The sequence below is a fragment of the Microtus pennsylvanicus genome, chromosome 7 (assembly GCF_037038515.1).
Source record: "Microtus pennsylvanicus isolate mMicPen1 chromosome 7, mMicPen1.hap1, whole genome shotgun sequence".
In the NCBI taxonomy this organism is placed as follows: domain Eukaryota; kingdom Metazoa; phylum Chordata; class Mammalia; order Rodentia; family Cricetidae; genus Microtus; species Microtus pennsylvanicus.
In genome coordinates this window covers 119,785,788-119,813,389 of record NC_134585.1, presented here as the reverse complement: position 1 = coordinate 119,813,389, position 27,602 = coordinate 119,785,788, and the positions used below count along the sequence as shown (strand labels likewise).

Genomic DNA, 27,602 nt, shown 5'->3' with positions numbered 1-27,602 from the left:
TTTCTGTCTCTGTCATGAGTATTAGAATCACCATACCCAGGCCCTCTTTCTTTTCTTTTTTTTTCTTTTCTTTTTTTAAAGCAGCACAGATAAAGGCAAAGATTAAGAAAAAGCCACCAGAAGAGACATGAACCTCTGCATATTCTGAAAGCTCTGTGATATTAAGAAAATATTATTCCTGGGGCCTCTCCCACTGGAAAAACGTCGCCTGGAAGTAAAGGGCACCGTCTCTCCCTTGACTCCGGGGAAACATGCAACATGAGCGGCAGTTCTAACCCCACTCCTAACCCCAGCTCTACTCTGACAAGTCACAGATCCTACAAACTGGATTGAATGTAAATGACTCAGATAGGCCCATGGGTTTGAACACTTGGTCCCCAGCTGGCTGTGGAAGGGAGCTGCAGGAGGCAGACCTTGCTGAAAGAAGTGGGTCCCTAAGGGAGTCTCTCACTCCTGTCACCATGATGGACGGACTGAATCCTCTCTAACCATAAGCCAGGGTAACTTCTTCCTCCCTTACATCACTTCTTGTCTAGTGTTTGGTCACAATAAGCAAGAAAAGTAACTAGGACACTGGGTAAGGACTGCACTCTGAGTACACTTTGTAAAATGAGGCTAATACTTCATAACCAGTCTAGAATGGACCAGTACAGACTGGATCTCCTCTTCTTATCCTTGGATTCAACAATGTCACTCCTGAAAGCAAAAGACCTTCAAAGACAGTCCTTATTGGCCTAAATTCTAAAGATAATCTGAATGGAAACGAAGGGCACTCATATCCTTGACACGAAGTCAGATACAGTCTTACAGGGACCCGGTCTTTGGAGATTCTTGGGTTGGTATTATTTCTTAGGTACACAATCTTAGGTACACAATCCTAATATTGCTGCATTTGTAGCAAACTTGAAAAGAAGAAACACTGACACTTTACATGAATTTAAAATTAGAAAAGGTAAATTTTTATTTTCTAACATATTGACAACATATATCTAAAAAAACAAACGTTAAAGCTAGGCACAGTGTCTGCATCTCTGATACTAGAACCTGGGAGATGGAAGTGGGAAGATGTTCAAGACCAGCTTTGGCTAGACAGCAAGTGAAACCCCAGCCTGGGTAGGAAGCCTCGCCTAAAAACAAAGCAAGCACACAGAATTATTCTGTCCATTCGCTATTTTGAATAGCTAAATATTACATATGACTTAGGTAAGTGACCACTTGGGTGAAAGAGGAAAAGTATAGTAAAGGACATTTTATTAAAGTTCAGTGGTTAATGAGAGAGAGGTATAGTACCTAACAGAGCAGTACAGTTCAGGTGAATGGGTGAAGGTCCATTCTAAAGAATTCTGTGCTCTCCCAGCTCACCTGTCTAAGGTCAAACCAAAGGGCTAATGGAAATATGGAGGAACCCTGGGAGCCAAGTCTCCCCAAGCTCGAATTGAGATTCTGAAGCTCTTCAGGTTTCACAATCTTAAGTATGCTTTTTTCTTTCTTTCCTTTTTTTTTTTTTTTTTTTTTTGAGATAGGGTTTCTCTGTGTAACAGCCCTGGCTCTGTGGACTAAAATGGCCTAGAACTCACTGAGATCCACCTGCCTCTGCCTCCTGAGTGCTGGGATTAAAGGTGTGCACCACTGCCCAGCTTCCAAGTATGCTTTTTAAAATGTATTTTCTACTTTTATTGTATGTATGCTTATATACCACATGTGTGCCTGGTGCTGTGGGGGCAGAAGAAGGCATCAGATCCCCTGACCTGCAGTTAGATAGTTGTGAGCTGCTGATGTGGGCGCTGGAACCTGACCCTCAGTCCTCTTCAAGAGTAGCCAGAGCTTTTCACCACTGAGCCATCTCTCCAACTCCCAGGACAATGGATTTTTGTTTATTTTTTGAAAGAAGACCTCAATATGTAGCTCTGGCTGGCCTGGAGTTCCTATGCAGGCTGGCCTCACACTCACAGTGATCTGTGGGTGTGTGCCATTACACGTGGTCCCAGTGCTAATATTTTTTTTTAAGATTTATTTATTTATTTATTTATTATGAATACAATACTCTGCCTGCATGTGTATCTGCACCCCTGAAGAGGGCACCAGATCTCATTATAAATGGTTGTGAGCCACCATGTGGTTACTGGGAATTGAACTCAGGACCTCTGGAAGAAGAGTCAATGCTCTTAACCTCTGAGCCATCTCTCCAGCCCCCCAGTGCTAGTATCTTAAAGAACAGTTGTGTTTTAAAATATTATTTCATAGACAGAAAAATTCCCTTAGCCAAAATCATGCCAATATTTAATTATAAGATTTTTGATTTTCTATTTTAGTTTGCTTGTATGTATTGGTAAAATGGTTCCTGTATTTCTAGTGATTTTCTATGGAAAAGAGATTATTTTTTATCATGTAAGTGATAAATAGCTATCTTTTCTAGATATAAGGCTATGAGCTAAGATTAATGCTGACTGTATTTACCTTCTAACTTAATGGTTCTCTGTGTATGTATCTGGGGGCGATGAATGAAGTCAAGACATGGTCTTTGTGATTAGGCTGATCTCAAACTGAAATTCGTTAGATAGCCCGGTTGGTTCTAAATAACAATCCTTTTGCCTTAGCTTCCTGAGGACTGACATTATAAGTGTATACCACCACACCTGGCCCAATTAAATTAATAAATTAACTTAAATGGATAAGTACACAGAAGATAAAAAAATAATTCACGTAATGTATCAGAATCATTACTAATGCACCTACTGTTCTGTGTGATACACATGGAATACTGCAAAAATTATAGTTATAAGTGATCTGCCAAGACAGAAATTGATATATTTATATATTTATAACTATATTATATATAATTATATAATGATATTATAAATATATAACTATAAATTTATAAAGACTGAAATTTTTATATTCTTTACATTTTATTTTTATTTTTACTAGTTTTTTTTAAACATTCACTGTATTTACAGCAGATACAAAATAAAAATTAACTTTAAAACATTTAAAGAACATGCTAGGTAGTGCTATCCAACAGAACTTCCTGCAATGCTGAAAATGATCTATACATGTACTGTCCAACATGGCAGCCACTGGCCACAACTAATTACTTAGCACTTAAAATGTGGCCCGTATAACCAAAGGAAAGAATTTAAATAATCAAGTTTAGGGACTGGAGAGATGGCTCAGTGGTTAAGAGCACTGACTGCTCTTTCAGAGGACCCAGATTCAATTCCCAGTACCCACATGGCAGCTCACAACTGTCTGTAACTCCAGTTCCAAGGGATCTGTCACTTTCAGATCAATGCATATAAGATAAATTTAAATAAATTTTTTAAATTTCAAATTTAGATTTAAATAGTTACACAAAGCCAGTAGTGTCTAAATCAAATACAATTCTAGGAAATCACACATTAAAAAAGCTCTAATGAGCATAACTGTCTAAACAAATGGAAAAAATAAGTTGTAAAAGTAATGACTTTGCTAACTCATGACTAAACTAAATGTTAATGTTAAAAACCTAACTGTAGTCTCACCATATGGAAGGCTGAAATAGGAAATTCAAGATAAGCTCAAGGCTAACCTGGTCTACATTGACAGTTTGAGGCCAGCCTGGACTACATACCAAGCTCTAGGCTAATCTGGACTAAGACATGCTCTGGAATAGATAAATACTAAAAGCTTTAAAAAAAAATAGAAATACTAGGTTCTTACAGAATATTTATATTATAATGTTAAGGATTTTTTAGATTTATTTATTTCATGTGTATGAGTGTTTTGCCTGCATGGATATAAGTACAGCATGTGTGTGCCTACCGCCCAAGAAGGTCAGAAGAGGGCATCAGATTCTCTAGAACTGAAGCTACAGACGCTTGTGAGCAGCCATGTGCATGTTGGGAATCAAACTCGGATCCTCTGCAACATCACGAAGGGCTCTTACCCACACAGCCAACTCTCCAGCCCATATTGTTTTAGACATCACTCTGGTGCTGGTCTGAGACAGGACTCATGTGACCCTTAAACTCACTAGGCAGCTAAGACAACCTTGTCTTCCCGTCCCCACTTCCAGAGTGCTAGGATTATAGAGTGGATCACTATTCCCAGCTTTGTCTTATGACATCTCCATACAAAAGAATACTGTTTGGTTATTATTAACAACATTATGTATTGAATTATAATAATCTAAGTTTCTGATGTAATCAATGAGGAGATACAAAGGGATTTTGCATCAAAGTCTATAGGCTCCCTCTATTAATTAATCAAGCCTCTGAACAGGTTGTGGTACCTTTCAAAACTGACTAGGACAAGAAATTTAAGAGGTAATGAAGGTATTTCATCAAAATATTTGGACACAGACTTACCATGACCATTTTCCTTTGTTCAAACAGCTTCTGTAACTGGTAAGACTTCTCCTCTGCTTTAATGTAACCTTTCTTCACATCATCAACAGCCTATCACAAAGCAAAGGCCAAGAAAGAAAATTATGCAGGTGCATTTTCAGAAAAGCTTGCATTCACCTGGAGCCCCCCATCATCGCTGCAGAGTGAATGCCATCACACAGGTGTATTTACTAGAGTAACTAGTACTTAAGGAGGGTGCATGTGAGAACTCTCTTGTCAAGAGCAAACTTAAACACATGGAGGAAGAGAGAGTACACATTATCTATTAAAGGTAACAATGACACAACCAAGTGCAAGTGTGCAATGTGCAGTCAGAACAGGAGCAGCTGTAACCATGGTTATGGGGAAGCCAGAGGCAGACACTCCTTGGCGTGCTGAGTAAGAAAGTCTCTCAGATGAAGTCAGGAACAGGAATAGGTGTGGCCTAAATACATTTAGGACATAGACCTGCTGAACTTAAGGCAATGGGGCTAAAATAAGCATGTTTGTTCTCTCTCTCCAAATAGGTGCACACACATATGTGTATAGATATATTTGCATACATATAGACAGATATGGATCTGTACATGCGCGCACACACAGAAATGAGGAAGGAATAGAATAATAGCGGTAATCAAGGATGTTGTAATACTAAGATAAAAATAATTTCTAATAGTTTTACTTCTTTTTTTCTTGAGAAAGTTTCTCACTCAGGCCTGTTTGGAGATCACCATGTAGACTAGACTGGTCTTTAACTCATATTTCTCCTGCCTCAAACCTGAGTTCTGGGAATACAGATGTGTGTCACCACACCTGGCTTACTAGAATCTCTGAAAAGAGAATGAGCTCAAGATTGAAGTCAAGAGACTGGATCAACTCCTGGCTCTATTCCCAGCTGTTGTGGAACATTACTTTAACTGTGTAAGGATGTGTTACATTTGTTTATGTTACAAAATAATACTTTACCTATGTAAAGGTCTTTGCTCTCGTTTATGCTGCATCTATTTAACTATGTAAAGATGTGTTACATTTGTTTAATTATGTAAAGATGTGTTGCCAGTTCACCTTGCCTAATTAGTCTAATAAATAGCCAAATGGCCAATAGCTACACAGGAGAGAGACAGGTGGGGCTGGCAGGCAGAAAGAATAAGTAGGAGGATTCTAGGCGGGAGGAGAGAGAAGAGAGAATGAGGGAGAGAAAAGGGGAGATGCCCCTGGACAGCCAGTCAGGCAACTGCCAGTCAGTCAGACACAGAGGAAGCAGGAAAGTAGGGCATACAGAATGAAAGACAGGTAAGAACCTCGAGGCAAAACACAGATGAAAAGAAACAGGTTAAATTAAGTTGTAAGCGCTAGTGGAACAAGTGTAAGCTAAGGCTGAGCATTCATAACTAGTAATAGGTCTCCATGTCTTTATTTGGGAGCTGGTTGGTGGTCCATTACACACTGCCAATGTCCACTTCAAGGTCACCAAAGGCAAAGGAGTGGTAGTTACCATAATGAGTAGCCCAGGCAAAGAAAGGTCCATAATGGTCCTGTAATGGTCAGCACAGGCAGAATGGTTTTTATGGTGACACGACTGGAATGGACTTTGGTACTAACTAGTCAGCCATAGTGTTTCCAGGCTTGAAACAGATAAGAAGCCTACTGCAGTTTTGCTCAATTTGTATAAGCAGAAAAATTCTCAAACAAATGTAAGAAAGGGTACACTGGCAGGAGGAAATCTCAGTCTGTGACCCAATACCGGACTTGAACCAGTTTGCAGATCCAGAAGCCCTTGAATGAAGGGGTAGCCTGGTTCCCTTGAGGAAGGAACTTGATAAAATACCTTAAAGGTTTACAGTTAGCCATTCTCCAGTCCTTCTCCAGACAGACATAAGGCCTTTTACAAGGGTAACTGTACACTGGGAGAAAGGAAACATTCGGCTATTCCAGGGTCTATTAGATCCTCATTCTAAATGAACACCAATTCCTGGAGATAACAAGAACACTGTGGCCCTCCAGCTACAGTAGGGGCTTATGGAGGTCAGGTGATTAATGGAGTTTTGGCTAAAGTCCAACTCACAGTGGGTTCAGTGGGTTTCAGAACTCAGTCTGTGGTTATTTCTTCAGTTCTATATTGTATAATTGGGATAGATAGAAGTTGGCGGAATTCCCCATTGGTTCCCTGACCTGTGGAGTAAGGGCTATTATGGTTGGAAAGGCCAAATGAAAGCCTCTGAAATTGCCTACCAGGGAAATGGTGAACCCAAACCAGTACTGCGTACCAGGAGGAATTGCAGAAATTTGTGCCACCATCCAGGACTTGAAAGTTGTAGGGGAGGTGGTTCCCGCATCTCATTCAGAAGGCAGGTGGATGACGGAGAATGGCAGTTGACTTGCCAACTCAAGCCAATGTGACTCTGACTGCAGGAGCTGTACCAGATGTGGTGTCCTTACTTGAACAGATTAACACATCTTTTGGCACATGGTATGCAGCTACTGATCTAGCAAATGCCGTAAGGACCACCAGAAGTACTTTGCTTTCAGTAGGCAAAGCCAGTAGTAGACCTTTAGAGTTTCACCTCAAAGGTATCTTAACTATCCGGTCCTATGTCATAACTTAGGTTTGACAAGATCTTGATCATCTGTCTCTTCCACAAAATACCACATTGGTGGGCTGGAGATTTGGCTCAGTGGTTAAGAGTAGTGGCTGTCCTTCTAGAGGTCCTGAGTTCAATTCCCAGTACCCACATCTGGTGTCCCCTTCTGGCCTTCAGGCATACATGCGGGCAGAGAAGTAAATAAATCAGCTGGGTGGTGCTGCTGCACCCTTTTAATCCCAGCACTTGAAAGGCAGAGACAGGTGAATCTCTGTGAGTTTAAGGCCAGCCTGGGTCTACAAGAGCTACTTCCAGGACAGCCAGGACTGTTACAAACAGAAACCCTGTCTTGAAAAACTTAAAAAAAAATGTGGATGCATATGTGTCTGGGAGAGGGAGGGGGAGAGATGCACATGGGTGCAGGTGTTTAAAGAGGCCAATGGTGTCAGATTCCCTGAAGCTGGAATTATAGGTGGTTGTGAGCTATTTGACAAGGGTTCTGGGAATCAAACTCAGGTCCTCTGGAAGAACAGTACGTGCTTTTAACTACTGAGCCATCTCTCCAGTCCCCATCTGGTTGGTTTTTTTGAGACAGGAACTCACTATGTGTACCAGGCTGTCCTGGAATTCTGAGACCTGCCTTTGCCTCCAGAGTGCTAGGATTAAAGTTGTATGCTACCATGCCCAGCTATGCTCATACTTTTCTTTTATTAAAAATAGATTTCTTTAGCTGGGTGGTGGTAGCACACACCTTTAATTCCAGACTCCAAAGCTACACAGAGAAACCCTGTCTTGAAAAACAAAAACAAACAAACAAAAAAAGATTTTTTTTCTCACGTAATATATCCTGACTACAGTTTCCCCTCCCTCTATTCCTCCCTTTCCCTCCCCTCTGGATCCACTCCCTTTCTGTCTCTCATTAGAAAACAAACAGGTTTCTAAGGGATACTAATAAATTATGTAAGAAAAACAAAAGCTGCTAATACATCGGAATTGGTAAAAACAAACAGAAGGAAAAAAGCCCAAAAAACCTAACTGTTGATACATTCAGGAATCCCATAAAAACACTAAACTGGAAGCCATAATATATACACAGAGGCCCTGGTACAGACCCAAGCAGGCCCTGTATATGCTACCTCAGTCTGTGAGTTCATAAGCATGTTCACCTTTTTAATGTCAGTGTTTATGACTCAAGAGCCACTGCTCTTACACACCAGCCATTTCCCAGGCCCTGAATGTCCTTAGAGGGGCTGTGCTAATTTTCCCTTGTCTATCTTTGAGTTGGCTATAAAGAGACCCTCTGAAGGTCGTAGGGAGAGAGTTCAGTTGGTAAACTGCTTGCTGTGTGAGCATAGAAACCATACAAATAAATAGCTTCATACAGGACTGGAGAGATGGCTCACGGTTTAGGAGCACTTGCTACTCTTACAGAGGAGCCACATTTGGTTCCCAGCACCCAAATGGTAACATAACTATCTGTAACATTAAAGCCGGGCGGTGGTGGCACACGCCCTTTAATCCCAGCACTTGGGAGGCAGAGGTAGGTGGATCTCTGTGAGTTCGAGGCCAGCCTGGTCTACAAGAGCTAGCTCCAGGACAGGCTCCAAAGCTACAGAGAAACCCTGTCTCAAAAAGCCAAAGAAAGAAAAAGAAAAACAAAAAGAAGAAGCCTGTCTCAAGACAACAACACAGAATGACATAGGAAGGAACTTGTGTGCTGCCTTGGCCTCAGCATATTTGTGTACGGGCATTTGAACCACAGTATCTGTACTACATTTGAGTGTATGTATCACGTACCTCTCTCACACACACACAAACCCAAAAGATGGAGCTCTGGATTACTTAACATGACCAGTTTGCAGGACAGGGAACATGAGAATTCATCCATCTGCCAGGAGGGCAGTGTACTTCCAGGTCTCCCAAGATGGAAGTTCCTATGCTCTAGACCATTTTAGGGTTTTTTTTTTCTTTTCAAAACAGGGTTTCTCTGTAGCTTTGGAGTCTGTCCTGGAACTATCTCTTGTAGACAAGGTTGGCCTCGAACTCACAGAGATTTGCCTGCCTCTGCCTCCCAAGTGCTGGGATTAAAGGTGTGCGCCACCACCACCCAGCCTTACGTTCTTTAAAATATCCTCTGTAATACAGTGGTAAATACTATGTTATTTGAGGTCTGGGAGCAGTTTAAGCAAATTGTTCAAAGCAGAAGCAGTGCGTGTGGTGGGGGAGGGGTCATAGGAACCTCAATTTGTAGCCAGGGGTTGAGTAGTTTCAGAGCGCTTGTAACGAGGTCGAAAATGGGGGCTCTTTGAGGACTTTAGATTTGATATTTTCAGGAAGACAGTGTCAGAACTAAATTAGACTTACTGATGCCTCGGGTGGTATCCACTGAAGAATCACACTTGCTGGGGGCGAGAAATCCCTATACCCTCTAACATCACAGAAGTCTTTTGTGCTGACTATATGAGAATACAGAAGAAAAAAAAACAGATATTTTGCTTTTCCCAGACACACAGCATATATAATACTGCTTTAAAAACCCTGAACTCATTTTATTGATGAAAAACTGTGAACTTTTTAAACACTCTGGCACAGCTCTAGCCTTTATCTCCTATGAAACAGGATACACTGTATTTTAAATGTTACTCAGACTCAAGGATTCACACTGAATTGTCAAATTACCAGCTATCTACCAAGAGACAAAGGAGGAAGCCATATTTACCCACCTGATGAAAGAAGTATGTAACAGCAAGGTCATTGTCATTTAAGAGGACCTCTTCCTCTGTGGTAAAGAGCCACTTGCGGACAGTCAGGCAGGTGCCGGGCACCGCTGACGTGTAATTCTGGACGTAGAGTTTATGAGGAAATTCATTAGGTGCCAGCTTACGTACTGAAGAAGACAAAATAAAGCAAGCTCAAGTAGAGAGATATTTAGGAGCTTCCCAAGTAGAGATGTACAAGGCAGACTAACATAGTAGCTGCCATTATTTTCAGCGTCAGCTCAAACTCATCAAGAAACTCTACCTCAGGAACACATAACTGCATATCCAGCCAAATCTATCCTTCCTAACTAAGACTCTGGCCAGTGAAGCAAATGACTGAAATCTATTGCTTGAATGACAAGTCTTCCAGCTAACATGATTGCAACGGACGCCAACTCCAAATTCAGTTAAAATGCTTGATCTATGAACTGCTCAGTTACAAACATCAAAGTGGACATGCTAACTCCATCAAACATCTTCAGAGCAGCCTCTCCTCCTACCTAGTTATTGGGCATCTGGATTCTCTCCAATGGCCATTCTCAATGTACTGCATTTATTTATGCAGAACGGAAAAGTACTTCTTTCTCATCCACTCCCAAGCCCCAAGGCATTTACACAGTCTAGCCATCCTCTGAGTCGCATCCGCAGAGCCTGGCTCCCCCCACACCCGGGTGGGACCACGGGTGGCGTGTTCCACCACCCTCAGTTTACTACTCCTAATCCCTACACTTGCTTGCTAAGTCCTTTCTTGGCTTTCTAACACTGCAAAAGACGGTGCTTGCTGTATCTCTCCTTTATAGAGAGTGAGGCTAAAGCTTAGAAAGGATAAAATTAGAATCTAAGCATACTGATATCTTACCAATTCTTTATATCTGTATATTAGGCCACTGAGAGTTAATAAGAAAAATAATAAGATGGCTGCTCCTTTGGAACCAAAGTTGCTGTCTACTGACAAAAGATGCTAGATGGACAGTGATCAGAAATCCTTCACAAGATCTGCCGAGTCTGCTTGCTGAAGGCAAGCTATGAGTCCTAAAGCTCTTCTTTGGCAAAGCAGTTTCTGTCCACGAGTATTAGAATAAAACACCCCCAAACAAAATATAGTAACAGCCATTAGCACTTACCAAAGGAATGATTGATCACTTCAAATAAGGCAAAGTAATTCACTGTTGTACTGTCCATGCCAACCTTTGCTGCAATAGCCTGAAGTTTAAACATGAGAGAGTTGTTTCAGAAAAAGTAAGTTCAGACAATGCTATGGGGCAGGTATAAGCATGAGAAGGGGAAAGGGAAACACTCTGCATCCTGGCTTCATAAAAACTACAAGGCCCACAGCTCTCCTTAAGCTGCTCATGGATACATACACGTGAACCCAAATATAGCTGTCCTCTATGAACATCTCCCAACACAAGCTGACAATATTTTGTCCGTGGTGCCAAAGTTCCTTTTTCAAATATGAATTAATCACACAAAGGTATTTTTTTGAACTTCTTTTTACTAATGTGTATGTATGTGTGTCTGTGTGAATGAATGCCACATATATTAGGATGCCCACAGAAACCAGAAAAGACAATGGATAGCTTAGAACTGAGTTACCTCTCAAGTCCCAACACAGGTGTTTTATATCACTTAAAAAAAGTATACTTGGGGGGCTGGAGAGATGGCTCAGTGGTTAAGAGCATTGCCTGCTCTTCCAAAGGACCCGAGTTCGATTCCCAGCAACCACATGGTGGCTCACAACCATCTGTAAAGAGGTCTGGCGCCCTCTTCTGGCCTTCAGGCATACAGACAGAAAATTGTATACATAAAAAATAAATAAATAAATATTAAAAAAAAAAAAAAGTATACTTGCCGGGCAGTGGTGGCGCACGCCTCTAATCCCAGCACTTGGGAGGCAGAGGCACTCGGATCTCTTTGAGTTCAAGGCCAGCTAGTTCCAGGACAGGCTCCAAAGCTACAGAGAAACCCTGTCTCGAAAACACAAAAACAAAAACAAAAAAAGTATACTTGATAAGACAGATCATAAAATGAAAGCAATTTTTAAAAAAATACTTAAAATATTTACTGTTTGTGTGTGTGTATGTGTGTGTGTCTCTGTGTATGGGGATGGAGGAGATGAGCCATGTGGAGGTCAGAGAATCAGTTCTCTTCTAAGGATTAGACTCAGGCTGTCAGGCTTAGAGGAAAAAGACTTTACCCACTGAGTCATCTCACCATACCTGATACCTAGGTTCACAGACTCAGCTTACTTTACTATACACACAAGATCTCAGCCTTTGATTAATTATTTTTATTTTATTTTATGCGTATGAGTGTTTTGCCTGCATGTGTATCTGTGTGACTGGTGCCCATGGAAGCCAGAAGATGTAGATCCACAACGAATGTAGTGATAGGCGGTTATCAGCAGCCATGTGGATGATGGGAACCAAACCTGGGCCCTCTGGATGAGCAGCAAGTGCTGGCTGCTAGGCCATCTCTCCAGATCTGCCAACCTCTGACTCTTGTTTGTTTTGGAGACAGGATCTACAATGGCCTTGAACTCCTAGATTCAAGGGATTCTCCTGCCTCAGTCTCCTAAGTACTTGGATCTATATATGTTATAAACTGGGGACACCTCTTTCCTAAGAATTACAGTCCCCAATATCCATGAAAGTCAGAAAACGTTGACAAGCAGCATATTCACAAGAACCAATCCTCTCTGAAAACTAAGAGCCTAACATGACAAATGAGAAGCTGAAAGATTTCATGTGCAAATAAATTACAGTGAAATTACATATATATATATATATATATATATATATATATATATATATATATATATATATATATATAAAACACAAAAAAAGCACACAGCAGCAAACAGTAGTAACAAAATCAGGTTTTAAGAGCATTTTCCATATAGGCAAGGTGTTCATAAAACAGCTAGAAGATGTTGGAAGACTGAACCAAATAAGACTGTATCTCGCCGGGCGGTGGTGGCGCACGCCTTTAATCCCAGCATTCGGGAGGCAGAGGCAGGCGGATCTCTGTGAGTTCGAGGCCAGCCTGGTCTACAAGAGCTAGTTCCAGGACAGGAACCAAAAGCTACAGAGAAACCCTGTCTCGAAAAATAAAAATAAAAAAAAAGACTGTATCTCTTCTTCCTATATCTGCTCACACACCCAGACTAGCTTCATCTGATATTGTGTAGGAACCAGAAATTATAGGTACTCAAAATCAACCTTCTATACTGCATTGATCAAAACTAGAATACTCTCAACTAGGGTTTACAAAATGGCTTCTATTTACAAGATTCAGTATGATGGAGAAGGGAGAGTATTAAAAAATACCCTAGGTCCAGGCTGGAGAGATGGTCCAGCAGGTTAGAACACTTGCTGCACTTATAAAGACATGAGTTTAGTTCCCAGCACCCACACTGGAACTCCAGTTCCAGGGTATCCAATGCTCTCTGCTGGCCTTTCCAGATAACCACACACAATATTTACATACATATTCACAGATATACAAACATATAAAAATTAAACAACAAAATACCCTAAGTTTTTCTAAAGAAACACTGGAAAAAGTAGAGAACAAGCCAGGTGGTGGCGCACACCTTTAATCCCAGTACTCAGGAGGCAGAGGCAGGTGGATCTCTGTGAGTTCGAGGCCAGCCTGGTCTACAGAGTGAGTTCCAGGACAGTCAAGGCTGTTGCACAGAGAAACCCTGTCTTGAAAAACCAAAAGAGAAAAAAGAAAAAAAGGTAAAAACAAACTTTTTTCAGTTATTCCAGTACTATAAAATTTCAAAGATGGCTGGAGTCCTACAGTCAGTTGCTAAAGTATACTGCAGTAGATTAAATGAAGGATAGAGTTTTTTGTTTGATAAAAGGAGTGCTTTGTATAATCACTGATAACCAGAAATCTGTCTGTCTCCCTGAAAATCTTGATCAAGTTCAGGCAAATAAATGGGCCTGCAAGCAGTGCTGACACCTGACACCCAGACTGTGATCTTGACTGCTATTTCTCACTGGAGAACCAAGACTGGTAGAGCAAGGCAGGGCATGTCTACATAAGAGACCAAGATATCTTGTTTTAATGAAATGCCCCATAAGCTAATGGATGGTACCAAAAGTACATAGGAACAGACATGAAGGAACTTCCTTTGGTCAAACATGCAATCATTTGAGCACTGAAGAAATAGTAACATGTTTTTTTTTTAAAATCACATTTAATTAGAAATTTACCTGTAATTAAAAATAAACTATTAACAATTGTTGTACCGGACAACACTGGAAACAACTAAGGCATCAATTCTTTAATTTGAAAATTGTTAATAAAGGAAAGAATTCACTTCGCTCCCACAAACAGCCTTTCAGACTAAATTAATAGCCTTAATTGAGAAGGAAAAGTTACTTACAGAAGGATTTTAGTTACATGAAAAAAATGATTGAACTGAAAACCAGCACTTAGCAACTTTTGTGGAATTATTGATTAAGGCAATGATTATCAATGAACAATAGAAACTTTGCAGTGAAAAGTCTAGGTAAACTCTCAAGTTACTGACTAAGCACGTTAACACTGAATGGACAACTCGAGACCGAGAGTGCCTACTGAGAAGCAACACATTGTATTACTACAGTTAATTATTTTATATATATATATATATATATATATATATATATATATATAGTATTTAAAAACAAAACTTAAATATAATCAAGCCTCTAGAGTAAATTTCTATTTATAGAAAATACAGGGAACTGCAAGGACATGGTAAATGACCTACAAGGAAACAAGCAGATAAATTCTTAATGACCCACTTCTGCGAACACACAAAAGGAGGAAAGGGAGACTGCTTTATATTGAGTCAAAATTAAGATCAAATGTGATAAAAAGACCTATTTTCAACCAGATTTTTTTTTATTTTGCATGACATTCCATCGTTTATTTCACTTTTTTCTTTTTTTTATTGATATCTATTGAGCTGTACATTTTTCTCTGCTCCTTTCTCTGCCTCTCCCCTCCCCCTTTCAATCCTCCCCCCACGGTCCCCATGCTCCCAATTTACTCAGGAGGTCTTGTCTTTTTCTACTTTCTACTTCCCATGTAGATTAGATCTATGTAAGTCTCTCTTAGTGTCGGCATTGTTGTCTAAGTTCTCTGGGATTGAGGTTTGTAGGCTGGCTTTCTTTGCTTTATGTTTAAAAACCACCTATGAGTGAGTACATGTGATAATTGTCTTTCTGTGTCTGGGTTACCTCACTCAAAATAATGTTTTCTAGCTCCATCCATTTTCCTGCAAAATTCAAGATGTCGTTATTTTTTTCTGCTGTGTAGCATTCCACTGTGTAAATGTACCACATTTTCCTTATCCATTCTTCGGTTGAGGGGCATTTAGGTTGTTTCCAGCTTCGACAAACAAAGCTGCTATGAGCATAGTTGAGCACATGTCCTTGTGGCACGACTGAGCATCCTTTGGATATATACCCAAAAGTGGTATTACTGGATCTTGAGGAAGGTTGTTTCCTAATTTTCTGAGAAATCGCCACACAATCCAAAGGGGTTGTACCAGCTTGCATTCCCACCAGCAATGCAGAAGTGTTCCCTTTTCCCCACAACCTCTCCAGCATAAGTTGTCATCAGTGTTTTTGTTCTTGGCCATTCTTACAGGTGTAAGATGGAATCTCAGAGTTGTTTTGATTTGCATTTCTCTGATGACTAAGGATGTTGAACATTTCCTTAAGTGTCTTTCAGCCATTTTAGATTCTTCTGTTGAGAGTTCTCTGTTTAGGTCTGTATTCCATTTTTTTATTGGATTATTTGATCTTTTGGTGTCCAATTTCTTGAGTTCTGTGTATATTTTGGAGATCAGACCTCTGTCCGATGTGGGGTTATGAAGATCTTTTCTCATTCTGTAGGCTGTCGTTTTGTCTTGTTGACCGTGTCCTTTGCTTTACAGAAGATTCTCAGTTTCAGGGGGTCCCACTTATTAATTGTTTCTCTCAATGTCTGTGCTGATGGGGTTATATTTAGGAAGTGGTTCCCTACGCCAGTGCATTCAAGTGTACTTCCCACTTTCTATTCTATAAGGTTCAGTGTGGCTGGCTTTATGTTGAGGTCTTTGATCCATTTTGACTTGAGTTTTGTGCATGGTGATGGATATGGGTCTATTTTCATTCTTCTACATGTTGATATCCAGTTATGTCAGCACCATTTGTTAAATATGCTTTCTTTTTTTCCATTTGATATTTTTTGCTTCTTTATCAAAGATCAGGTGTTTGAAGATGTGTGGATTGATATCCGGGTCTTCTGTTTGGTTCCATTGTCCTCCTGTCTGTTCTTATGCCAATACCTGGCTGTTTTCAGTACTGTAGCTCTGTAGTAGAGTTTGAAGCCAGGGATTGTGATGCCTCCAGACGATCCTGGATTTTTTGCTTTTCCAAATGAAGTTGAGTACCGTTCATTCGAGGTCTTTGAAGAATTTTGCTGGGATTTTGTTGGGCTTTCAACCAGATTTCTAACAAATCAACTATAAAAAATTTATTTATTAATTATACAGTGTTCAGTCTGCATGCCAGAAAAGGGAACCAGATCAAATTACAGATGGTTGTGAGCCACCATATGGTTGCTGGGAATTGAACTCAGGACCTCTGGAAGAAGAGTCAATGCTCTTAACCTCTGAGCCATCTCTCCAGCCCCATGGTGCCCTTTTTAAAATCTGATAATGACATTGGTTATGTATAAAGAATGTGCATGTTTTAGATGTATGCTGGAGTAGACACAGGTCTGTATGGACTTTGCAAAAAAAAAAAAGAAGAGGAAGAGAAAGGAGGAGAAGGAAGAAGGACAAGGAGGAGACCTTCAGAGGAAAGGGAAAGGGGTACATGGTGTAAATGTGGCAAGATCTTGATGTTGATAATTACTAAACATAACTAATGAAGGAACGGGAGAGTAGTTCAAGTTGGCTAGAAAGACTTGCTAAATCATTTAGCAAGAGACCCTGCCTTAGTCTGTAAAATAGGGGCAACCTAAGAAGGCACCTCTGGCTTCCACAAGCATACATACATGTACATTACAACATACATGTGCATCTCTACAAGCACATGTATGAGCATATAACACACACATACAAGCTTCAAGGGGACTAGGGAGATGGCTTCGTGGGTAAGAGCACTTGCTGGACAAGCATGAGGGTCTGAGTCTGAATCCCTAGCACTCACATAAAAGGGTGAGATGACCTATATGCACTCAAGATTGTAACCCAGCACTGTCAGGGGTGAAGTTAGGAGGGCTGCTTGAGCTTGCTGGTCAACAGCCTAGAGATTCTTTCTCAAAGGAATAAGACAGAGAGTGATACCTAATATTTAGGAAGAAGACAATGTCAACCTCTGATCTCCACAATTACAAGAATGCACAAGCCAACACATGCACAAACACACATGCATACATGCAAACCTGCTCATAAACCTGAACATACCACATACGTACACATTTTTCTTTTAATTTTTGTTTTCTGGAGACAGGGTTTCTCAGTGCAGCTCTGGCTATCCTGGAACTTGCTCTGTAGACCAGGCTAGCCTCAAATTCAAGAGATCTGCCTGCCTCTGCCTCCCGAGTGCTGGGATTAAAGGTGTGTGCGACCACTGCCTGGCTACATATAGCATTTTTTTTCTCTTCTTTCTTTCTTTCTTTCTCTCTCTCTCTCTCTCTCTCTCTCTCTCTCTCTCTCTCTCTCTCTTTCTTTCTTTCTTTTTTCTTAGGTTTTTCAAGACCAGGTTTCTCTGTAGCTTTGGAGCATGTCCCGGAACTAGTTCTTGTAGACCAGGCTGGTCTCGAACTCACAGAGACCTGCCTGCCTCTGCTGGGATTAAAGGCGTGTGCTATCACCACCTAGCACACACAGCATTTTTTAAAAAGGGTTGTTTTGTTTTTACAACAACAGAGAATTATAACCACTGCACTCTGGGATATTTACTGTACCTTTTTTTTTTTTTTAAAAAATACAAGGTTTTGTTATACAGTCCTGGCTACCTTAGTACTTGCGACATTCTTGCCTTAGCCTCCCAAGTGCTAGGATTACAAGCATGCATCAATACACCCAGCTCTCATATACCTTTCTTTTAAGAAGGGCAAAAATACTTCACATTAGCAATATGAATTAGCAAATGTACCCTGAAAATTTTGTACATAGTAACTCATTTAATTTTTTACTCATCGTCACATCTTCCAATGTCAAGCTGACTTGCTCAGGTTTAACTTACCTGGTACACTTGGTCTGTAGTGCTGTTCTTTTTAACTCTGACGGTGACTGTTGTTCCATCAGGTAAAGCTACTCTCAGCTCTACATCAGACACACCATTGTAATTCTAAAGGAAAAGAAAACATTTGCAGCCCAGTAAATTTTCACTCCTTGCTACAATGCTAGCAAAACAATAATCTAATGTAAGAAATAGGAAATAAATTCTATTAAAATGAGGAAAATTAAAGTCTTAAAAGTTAACATATTTACAACTCGTACAGCTAACTTTAGGTACATAAGTTTAACTCATGTTCCCATTTCAAAACAGAATACTGTTGAGAAAGTCTAGATGGAGTCCAGATGAGATTTTGGGTCACTCTTTGTCATTCCATTCAGAACCCACAGAGGAGAGAAACAACAGATAGGCGCGGTCTCAACACCTGTTGAGTAACTAGGCAGTAGATCTGCTTAAGGGATATGCTGGTGTCCTTTCTGAACCTTGATAAAAAGGAAAAATGGATGAGACTTAGGGATCAAAACTAGTGTCATGCCCGATTTTCTAGCAAAGACTATACAATTCTTATTTTACTTAATTAAAAACAAACAGAGTTGGGGATATGGCTCAGTACAAGAATGCTTGCCTACAATGCTTAGGGCTCTAGCACCACACATACAAAAAACCTCATGGCTTTTGATAATAACACATTTTTCTTTTTTGTATTTTTTAGATTAATTTTATGTGTATGGTGTTGCCCACATGTATGTGCACCACGTGCATGTCCAGTGCTTACAGAGATCAGGAAGATCTTTGCATCCTCTGGAACCAGAGGACAGATGAGCTGGGAGCCACCATTCAGTTGCTGGTAACTGAAACCACGTTTTCTGCAAGAGCAACAAAGGCTCCTAACTGCTAACCATTTCTCTAGCCTCAATATATTTTTCTAATACAGTTTGTCTTTCTGTTTTGCTTTTTTTAAATAGCTCTACCTTGTAGCCCAGGCTCACCATGAACTCAAAGCCATCTTCCTGCCTTGGTCTCTAGAATGCTGGGATCTTATAGACATGAACCACCATTGCCAAGCTTCTAACAAATTTTTGATCTTGTCATTTTTTCCTCTTCTTTTATATATATATATAACATATGTAAACACACATATATATATGTTTATTTTTATTTTATGTGCATTGGTGTTTTGCCTGGAACTGGAGTTACACAGTCACGAGCTGTCATGTGGGTGCTGGGAATTGAACTCTTCAGAAAGAGCAGTCAGTACTTTCAACCGCCAAGCCTTCTCTCCAGCCCGAAATTGTTTAATTTTTATTACTGAGAAATAACCACCTAGGAATGAGTTCATTTTCATTGACTATTAAAAAAATTACTATTCTTTGTCTAAAAGTACACTAAATAGCTTCCTCCTTACCCACAGGGCTATGTTTCAAGATCCACAATGGATGCCAGGAACTGTGGTTGGTACTGAAACACACAATTATCATGCACTATAGCTGTAACTTTTATAGCTTAAGGTGCTCCAGCAAACCAGCATAAATTTACTTTTTTTTTCCAATTTAACTTTATTTTACATATATTGACATAAAGATGTCAGATCCCAGATCCCAGGGAACTGGAGTTACAGACAGTTGTGAGCTGAAATGTGGTTGCTGGGAATTGAACCCAGGTCCTCTGGAAGAGCAGCCAGTGCTCTTAACCACTGAGCCATCTCTCCAGCCCCAAATTTACTTTTTCTTGTCCATAATTTCATAGATAGAAGGGACAATCCTACTACAGACCCTGGAAATCTCACCAGGATTCTTTTTCTTACTGTTGTGAGGGAAGTACTCTATGGCTTCCTTTGGGTCTATGTGATTGGCACTGAGGGCATCAGTAAGGACTATTTGAATATAGCAAGCACTGTGTGTGATACTAGAGAAGGCACTCTGATAACTGACCAGACTACTAGGTGACTACCAGGAAGGTGGTCTATGAGGAGTAGATATACTGGACAGCACAGATGACATAAAGCTTTATCATGGTACTCAGAATGCCACACAATTTGAAGCTTACAAAGTGTTTATTTCTGAAATATTATATTTAATATTTTTAGACTATGGCTGACCACAGATAACAAAGTAAAACCATGGACAAGGGGAGGATACTATTATTCTTTATACCCTTATTCTATAAGAAGCCTATAATCTAGTCAGAAAAACAAGATACGTACACATTAAAGAACTGATGGACAAGACATTAGTATTACATATTCATCCCTCTATCCAATTAACAATTATTAAGCACCTCCAACATGCGTGATACTGTGGTAAGGCACTGGGGATATAAAGATAATCAAGATTTAGCTCTTACCTACTGGTAGCTCACACACTCTTGTAAGCTAAAAATATAAAGTGACAAACTGATTATATGTATAAAAATTAGAAAATGAGATGGCAATAACATGATGACTGAGTGGTATTAACTGCAGAAGTTCTTGGTAGGATGAAAAATTGATGACTTGTGTTATCCGAGAAAAAAAGACTTCAAAGACAAGTCTGGAAAACGGCAGACTAGATAGAAACTGCCTCTGCAGAGCACAGTGAATGAGGAAAGTTAGAGTAACAAAGAACAGACTCCATTCCACAGACAGACAGACCAGCTCATGGGATGGTGCAAACAACTGAAAAGGACGGAGACCCAGCAGGGCAGTCGGGGAGGAGTGACTTTGATCTGCTCTAAAGGATTAGCAGTATAAAGTGAGGGAAGGTGGAAGAGAGCATAAACTCTAGGGAATGCCATGGATTAAATAAAAAGTACTCCAGAGCAATGAGAGGGTCAGTAGATTTGCTCAGCTGATAAAGGCACTTGCCACCATACCTGATGACCTTGACAAATTCAGTCCCCAAAACCCACATGACGGAAAGAAAGAACTAATTGCTCCCCAAGGTGTCTACCATGTTGAATGTGCCACACTGCATGTACAGGCATATACACACAATAAATAAACAAATGTGAAAAGTGTATTTCATAGGTTTCATAGCATCATAAAGGAAAAAGTACCAAAGTACTGGAATAACAATGTATCAGACAGGGGTATGGATGGGATGGGGGGGGGCAGATCACAATGGGCCTTGTGAGTGTCTTATAGGAGTTCAAACTAAATCCTGAAAACTGTGGGAAAGTTTCAAACTTGGAATTAGCTAGTGTAGCCAGGTTGGCCTTGAACTCAGAGATTCACCTGTCTCTGCCTCCTAAGTGCTGGATTAAAAGCATACACCACCACCTGGCTCAAGTTTCAAACTTTTAAGTAGGAAAGTGGTGCAAAATAGAACAGTCCTCTAGAAACTTAGCTGTGAACAAAGAAAAATAGTTACTACAAAGAATAAAATTTTGTTTTTTTCTTTAACATGAAAGAGCCAAGCTTTTATTCAGGGGGCAGAGAAGCAGGGACGGAGTAATGGAGGGGAGGGGAGAAGACAGGAGAGGAGGGGAGAAAAGAGAGGAGCATTTTCTCACAGCAGCAGAATTATGGCAGTGAATTCTCAATTAGTTCTGCCACACACACCATTAAAACAGTTCCCCACCATAAGAGACCTAAACCCAGTGCCTTGGGAGCTTTGGGATCAGCAGGCCACTATGTCACTTCTACATAACCTTACAGCATTCTAAAGGAAGCAAATCATCATATTTGATATTTGTTGATGCATCAGTGTCCACCAGACAACAAAGAAATAATCAAAACATTACCTCAGAAATACAGAAAGAAACTTGTATCTCAAGAAGAAATAATTTACTAACATAACATGCAGGTCCAGAATAACCACTGTGGCTGCCGTTTGTCATCAGATGAAAAAAATTACCTTTAAAATAACTTCAAAAACAGCAAACAAAGAGAGAAACAGACAGGTAGGCATGCAGAGGAACAGTACAGTGAAAAGAAGCAAGCATCTTCTAGCTCCAACTGAGAGGAAAACAGAAGACTCACAGGAAAATGGGTAGAGCTGGAGACCTTCCTGTTCAAAGTCAACCAGACTCAGAAGACAAGCACTGCATGCTCTCTCTCACAGCGTAACATTTGTGCAGGACATGGACGTGGAGGAAAGAGGAAGGGGAAGAAAAGACAACAATGCAGTGGGGAAAAAAGACTGTGTCACATTTTTCTCTCATCTGCAGACTCAAATGCATAAAATATAAATAAAAAGCAAAGGCAGGAGGGGACTATCTGGAGGAGGAAAAGACAAGGAAACACAATGAGGGTGAACCTGGACAGAATACAAAGGTGTGTGCATGTGCAACTGCACATATACATGTGTGTAACTGAAAATACCATGATGGAATTTATTATTTTATAGAATAACTAAAAAAAAAAACAATTAAAACAAAAAGAAGAGAAGGTAAACCTGGCTCTAGGTCTTAAATGGTAGATATATATGAAAAAGAAATGGAAGAAATACAGCTGTTTAGAGAGTCAATTACAACTTACCCCACTAACAGTATCTACATTTTTGCCCTCGAGGAGCTAAGCAGAAAATTATTAGTTCAATGGGTGTTCACCTACCTCATCAGATTCTGACAGGAACTCCTGCATGATGTCACTCTCACCAATGACTCGGATTGAACACACTGAAGAAAACAAAAACAGTATCTAGCATCAGGCCCTAAATCAAGAATATTAAAGAATATATCACGGTTTACATTTAAATTGTCAGAGCTAAGCATGGTCACACACATCTACAATTCTAGTACTTGTGAGGCTGAAGCAAAAGGTTCACTGCAAGTTCAAGGTCAACTGAACCACAGCAAGACCTTGTATCAAAAAGTATACAGAAAATGTTTAAATCATCGGTAACAGGCAACTATAACCTAGTATATGTATATTTAGCATATGTAACCCTAAGGCATGACAATTAGCCTAAATGATATAAAACAGTACAATAAAAGGAAATATAAAGATGTAGTTAGCTAAAAATGTTAAATACAAAAAAAAATAGCACATTTAAATATTAAGTCCTGTGGGATCAATTATCAAGTCAGAACATAGAGAAAAAGGCAATGGAAGAAAGAAAAAGGTCAGGTAAGAATAAACCAAATATCAAATTGAAATACAAAGGAAAAACATTTATTTGTCCAAGTCAGAGAACATCTAACATCACTTTGGAAACAGGACAGGTAAACCAAGGACTTGAGCACAACAGAGCACCTAACTTCACCTACAAAGTGATCTAAGGAAGACAGACAGAAAGACAGAGAGGCACACAGAGCAAGACAATGGGGAGAGGAAGTAAGAAGAAAGGAAGGAAGGAGAGAAGCAGGTAATAAGTACCTAGTTGTCTAATCGAAGAAAGGTACCCACCACCCCAGGATGATGAATGAAGAAAGGTACCCACCACCCCAGGATGATGAATGAAGAAAAGTACCCACCACCCCAGGATGATGAATGAAGAAAGGTACCCACCACCCCAGGATAATAAACAACACTGAGGACTTTATGGCACAGTTTAAAGTACCCTCTCTAACGTGCCCATGGCGTGTTCAGAGGCCAGGCTACTGTAGGAAAACATCACTTCAATGTGGGAAATAGTTCTTCAGGAATAAGGTTCACTGTCAGAGTTAATTTTGTCAGAGTGTTCTGTTTTGTTTTAATTTCAAACTGAATTAGGTCAGTTAGTCTTTACACATTATTCCTTCAAACTAATATTCTAAAGAACCCACTGCAAAATGTGGTGGTCTGAATGAGAATGGCCCTCATAGGCTCATGCGTTCAAATGCTTCATTCTCAGTTGTTGAAACTGTTTGGTGGGAACTGGGAAAAGTGGCCTTGCTGGAGGAAGTGTCACACTGGGGATGGGCTTTGAGGTTTCTATAGCTTATGCCTATCTTGTGGATGAAATGGAAGCTCTCAACTATGTCTGGCTCCAGTGCCATGCCGACAGCCTGTTTGCCTGATACTATGCTCCGGCCATGATGATGATGGCCGTGACTTACCCTGTGATACGGTAAGCAAACCCCCAATTCAGTGCTTTCTTCTATAAGCTGTCTTGGTCACAGTGTCTGCACAAAGCAGTAGAACAGTGACTAAGACACACAGCTAGCAATAATCAGCTGTGATAAAACAGCCAGGCGAGTCTCTCCTCACAACCACAGGATTATCTTACTCAGATCTGTGTTGTTTCTTTGCCTTTCTAGAAAAACAGATTCTAGTACCTACATCCACAGAAACCCACATTATCATTTCAAAGTTTCATTAATTCTACCTATAGGCTGCTGAGAACAAGGAGACTTTAGATGGCCAACAGCTGAGTAAACCTTTACAGCTATAAACTGAATTTTTTTTTTAAAGATTTATTTATTTATTAAGTATACAGGCCAGAAGAGGGCACCAGATCTCATTACAGGTGGCTGTGAGCCACCATGTGGTTGCTGGGAATTGAACTCAGGACCTTTGGTAGAGCAGGCAGTGCTCTTAACCACTGAGCCATCTCTCCAGCCCTATAAACTGAATTTTTATATACAACAGTGCTATGAGCACAATCAATCACCAATGCAGCATAATATGTATTTATAGGTAAATATAACCCTTTAAATAAAAGCCCACCAAGGACTACCAAAAGCATTCATTTTTCTGTTAGGAAGTCTCTGCAAGCTAGCAAAGTAGAGCACATTTTGGCCTTGCCTTCAGAGCCTAGGTCATTTACTACTTCTCATCTAAAACATAACTTCCTTACACTACTGGTTTTTATGAAACACAGGCATGCAATTTAGGGATAAGAAGAAATGCCCACTTAGCATAGTAAAGTTTAATGGACTAGTTTACTTTTTTTTGGTCTTTTGGTTCTTTGAAACAGGGCTTCACTGGCTGTCCTGGAACTCACTCTGTAGACCAGGCTGGCCTCGAACTCACAGAGATCCACCTGCCTCTGCCTCCTGAGTGCTGGGATTAAAGGTGTGTGCTATCCCCTTACCCTTTTAAACATTTTTTTAAAATATTTATTTACTATGTATACAATATTCTGTCTGTGTATATCCCTGCAGGCCAGAAGAGGGCACCAGACCCCATTACAGATGGTTGTGAGTCACCATGTGGTTGCTGGGAATCGAACTCAGGACCTTTGGAAGAGCAGGCAATGCTCTTAACCTCTGAGCCATCTCTCCAGCCCCCTTTTAAACATTTTTAAAACTTACATTTATTTATTTGGGTGGGGCACACACCTACCACTGCAAAGGAGTGACAGGGTCAGAGGAGGACGACCTGTGTGAACTGGTTCCCTCCTTCTACCACGTGGGTCTTGGAGACTGAACTCAGGTCATTAGATTTGATGACAAGTGCCCTTACCTACAAGAAATCAAGTCTGGCTTACCCTTCTCTAGATATTCTTCTAGTCCGCGACGGCGGGCATCGAGCTGTTGCTCCGATAATGAGAACGGCCACTTTCCTGGGAGTCGAGGAAATGTAAAGTTGGCAAACTCCCTTTTCAGGTTTTGGTGCAGGATGGCAAATTCCCGGTACCGCTTAGAACACAGCTGCCGCCCTGCCATGTAAACGTTGTACACCTGATGAGAAAGAAGAACAAGAAAGTCACAGTCATCTACAGTCACGTGGGTCCCAGGCAAAGTCATCAGGTTTTCAAGCTAGGTGGCCTTTACCTGCTTGGCCACCTCACCAATCATGGTCCTTTCTGTTTTATTTCTTCTCTCACAGATGGCACTTGAGTTGTCTGAAAGTTTAGCTAGCAATGTGAACAATAGTGCTATAAATGTCTATATACAAGTCTTCTGTTGTACACACAGAAATGGGAACTGAACCAAGGCTTCAAAGATATGTACATTTAACCTCAGGAGACAGTGTCCAACTAAGCCGCAGGATTTTTAACAACTTACACTCCTTTCCTTAGCATCTAGAAAAAAAATCCTTTTAAGGGCTGGGAAGGAAGTATAATTTGTAGAATGCTTGCTGAATGCAGGAAATCTGAGTTCCTAGCAGGAGGAGCCCAGCACCAGAGAAACCAGGCACTGTGGAGCATAATATAATCCCAATACTCAGGAGGTATAGACAGAAGTTCAGGGTCACCCTCAGCTATACAGCAAATTCAAGGCCAGTCTGAGATATGCAAAAAGAAATGTATTTCTGCCAATGGAAAGAATATGAAAAAACTTCAGAATGATCCTAATTTATTTTTCCCCAGTTACTAGCCAGGATAGTCTGTCAACATGACACACAAGTTTATCACTTACTAAGGCCTTTCTTCATCATTTCCAAAATCTCATATTAATATCAGCATCGCAATCTGAAACAGTCCAACTTTTCAAAGTTCACAGTTGGCCAGGTACACTTTTCTCAGCACTCAGAAGCCAGAGGCAGTCTGGTTTACAGAGGGAGTTCCAGGACAGCCAGGGCTACACAGAGAAGCCGTGTCTCAGGAATAAAACATAAAAAAGTACTACAGTCTTTAAGAATTCAGTCTCTTTAAAACATCCAAAGTGTCTTTCAACATTTGAAACGTCTCTGTGTTGAGCATTTCTTCCTATATTCATTGTTAGAGTACCCTTTTTTGGTAAAATACCAGTTCTTGTGGCTCACCTACTGTCACCTTAAATCCGTGTGCATTTTTCACGGATTGGTAGGACTCCTGGAGTCCTTTGTTTTGAGATGTTTCTTTGCTTCACTATGTTGCCCAGTTGGCCCCAAACTCCTGAGCTCAAGTGATTCTCCTGTTAGCGACAAAGGAACAAGCCACCACTCCAAGCTCTGGATGGTTTTTCCACTGGGATTTTTGTTGGGTTGTTTTTGAGACAAGGACTCAATGTGTAGCCCAGGCTGAACTCAAACTTGAGATTCTCTAGCCTCTGCCTCCCAAATGTAATGATTACAGGTGTGCACCACCGTGTCCAGCTGGTGTTGTTGTTCTTGCCGATCCTTTTCACTTGTGCAATGTGACTATCTTCTCCCATTTCTCATAATTTTTGAATAATAAAAGCTCTTAATTGTATTTATTTATTTGGTTTTGGTTTTGGGGTGTCTTTGTTTTGTGATGGTCTCCCTATGTAGCTAGCTGAAGCTGGCTCTCAGCTCCTGATCCTACCGTTTCTACTTCTCTGGGCGAGGCCACCAGACTTGGCCCAGATAGCAACCCTTTCTTTCTTGCTATCAGTTCCACCAAGAAGAGCAAAAAGCTCTAAAGTCTAAGAGTATAGTTTATTCTTCTTCTTCATAGAGAACACTTTTGTGCCTAAACAAACTTTTTTCTATCCACAGATTCAAACCTTAAGTAGAGTGTGGTAATGTACGCACTCAAGAAACAGAGGCAGGGGGATCACTGCAAATTCAATCGAGGCCACCCTGATCTACACAGCAAATTCATGACCAGTCTGGTCTAACACCAGGAAAGTCCAGTCTAAGGCCAATCTGGTCTACAGATTGTTCTTGCAAGGTCAGTTTGGTCTACACAGCAAGGTCAAGGCCAGCCAGGAATGCTAGTAAGAACCCATATCTACAAAGTGGGGGAAAGATCTAAAAATTATTTGCCAATATTTACTACTAAGAACTTGTAATTTTTTTCTATAATATGGAGTTCTACTGGCAATTTTTTCTCATTGTCTTCTTTTTTAACTTTTGATATTTCTTTTGAAGTCAGAAATATTCATATTCATTTTTAACTGTTTTCCCTAAATATAAATATAAGCCGCCCA

At 40.4% G+C, this 27,602-nt stretch overlaps 1 protein-coding gene across 3 annotated transcripts in view; it reads right to left on the bottom strand.

The window, feature by feature from the left end:
* Positions 1-27,602, bottom strand: part of Snx27 (sorting nexin 27) — an 83,902-nt gene that overhangs the window by 9,187 nt on the left and 47,113 nt on the right. For all 3 annotated transcript variants that reach the window (XM_075978260.1, XM_075978261.1, XM_075978262.1), the window contains exons 3-8: positions 25,274-25,466; positions 22,474-22,538; positions 17,949-18,053; positions 10,830-10,908; positions 9,670-9,833; positions 4,347-4,436 (exon numbers count right to left, since the gene is read on the bottom strand). In XM_075978260.1, coding sequence (XP_075834375.1) covers positions 4,347-4,436; positions 9,670-9,833; positions 10,830-10,908; positions 17,949-18,053; positions 22,474-22,538; positions 25,274-25,466 — 696 coding nt within the window. The remainder of the gene's footprint in view (positions 1-4,346; positions 4,437-9,669; positions 9,834-10,829; positions 10,909-17,948; positions 18,054-22,473; positions 22,539-25,273; positions 25,467-27,602) is intronic.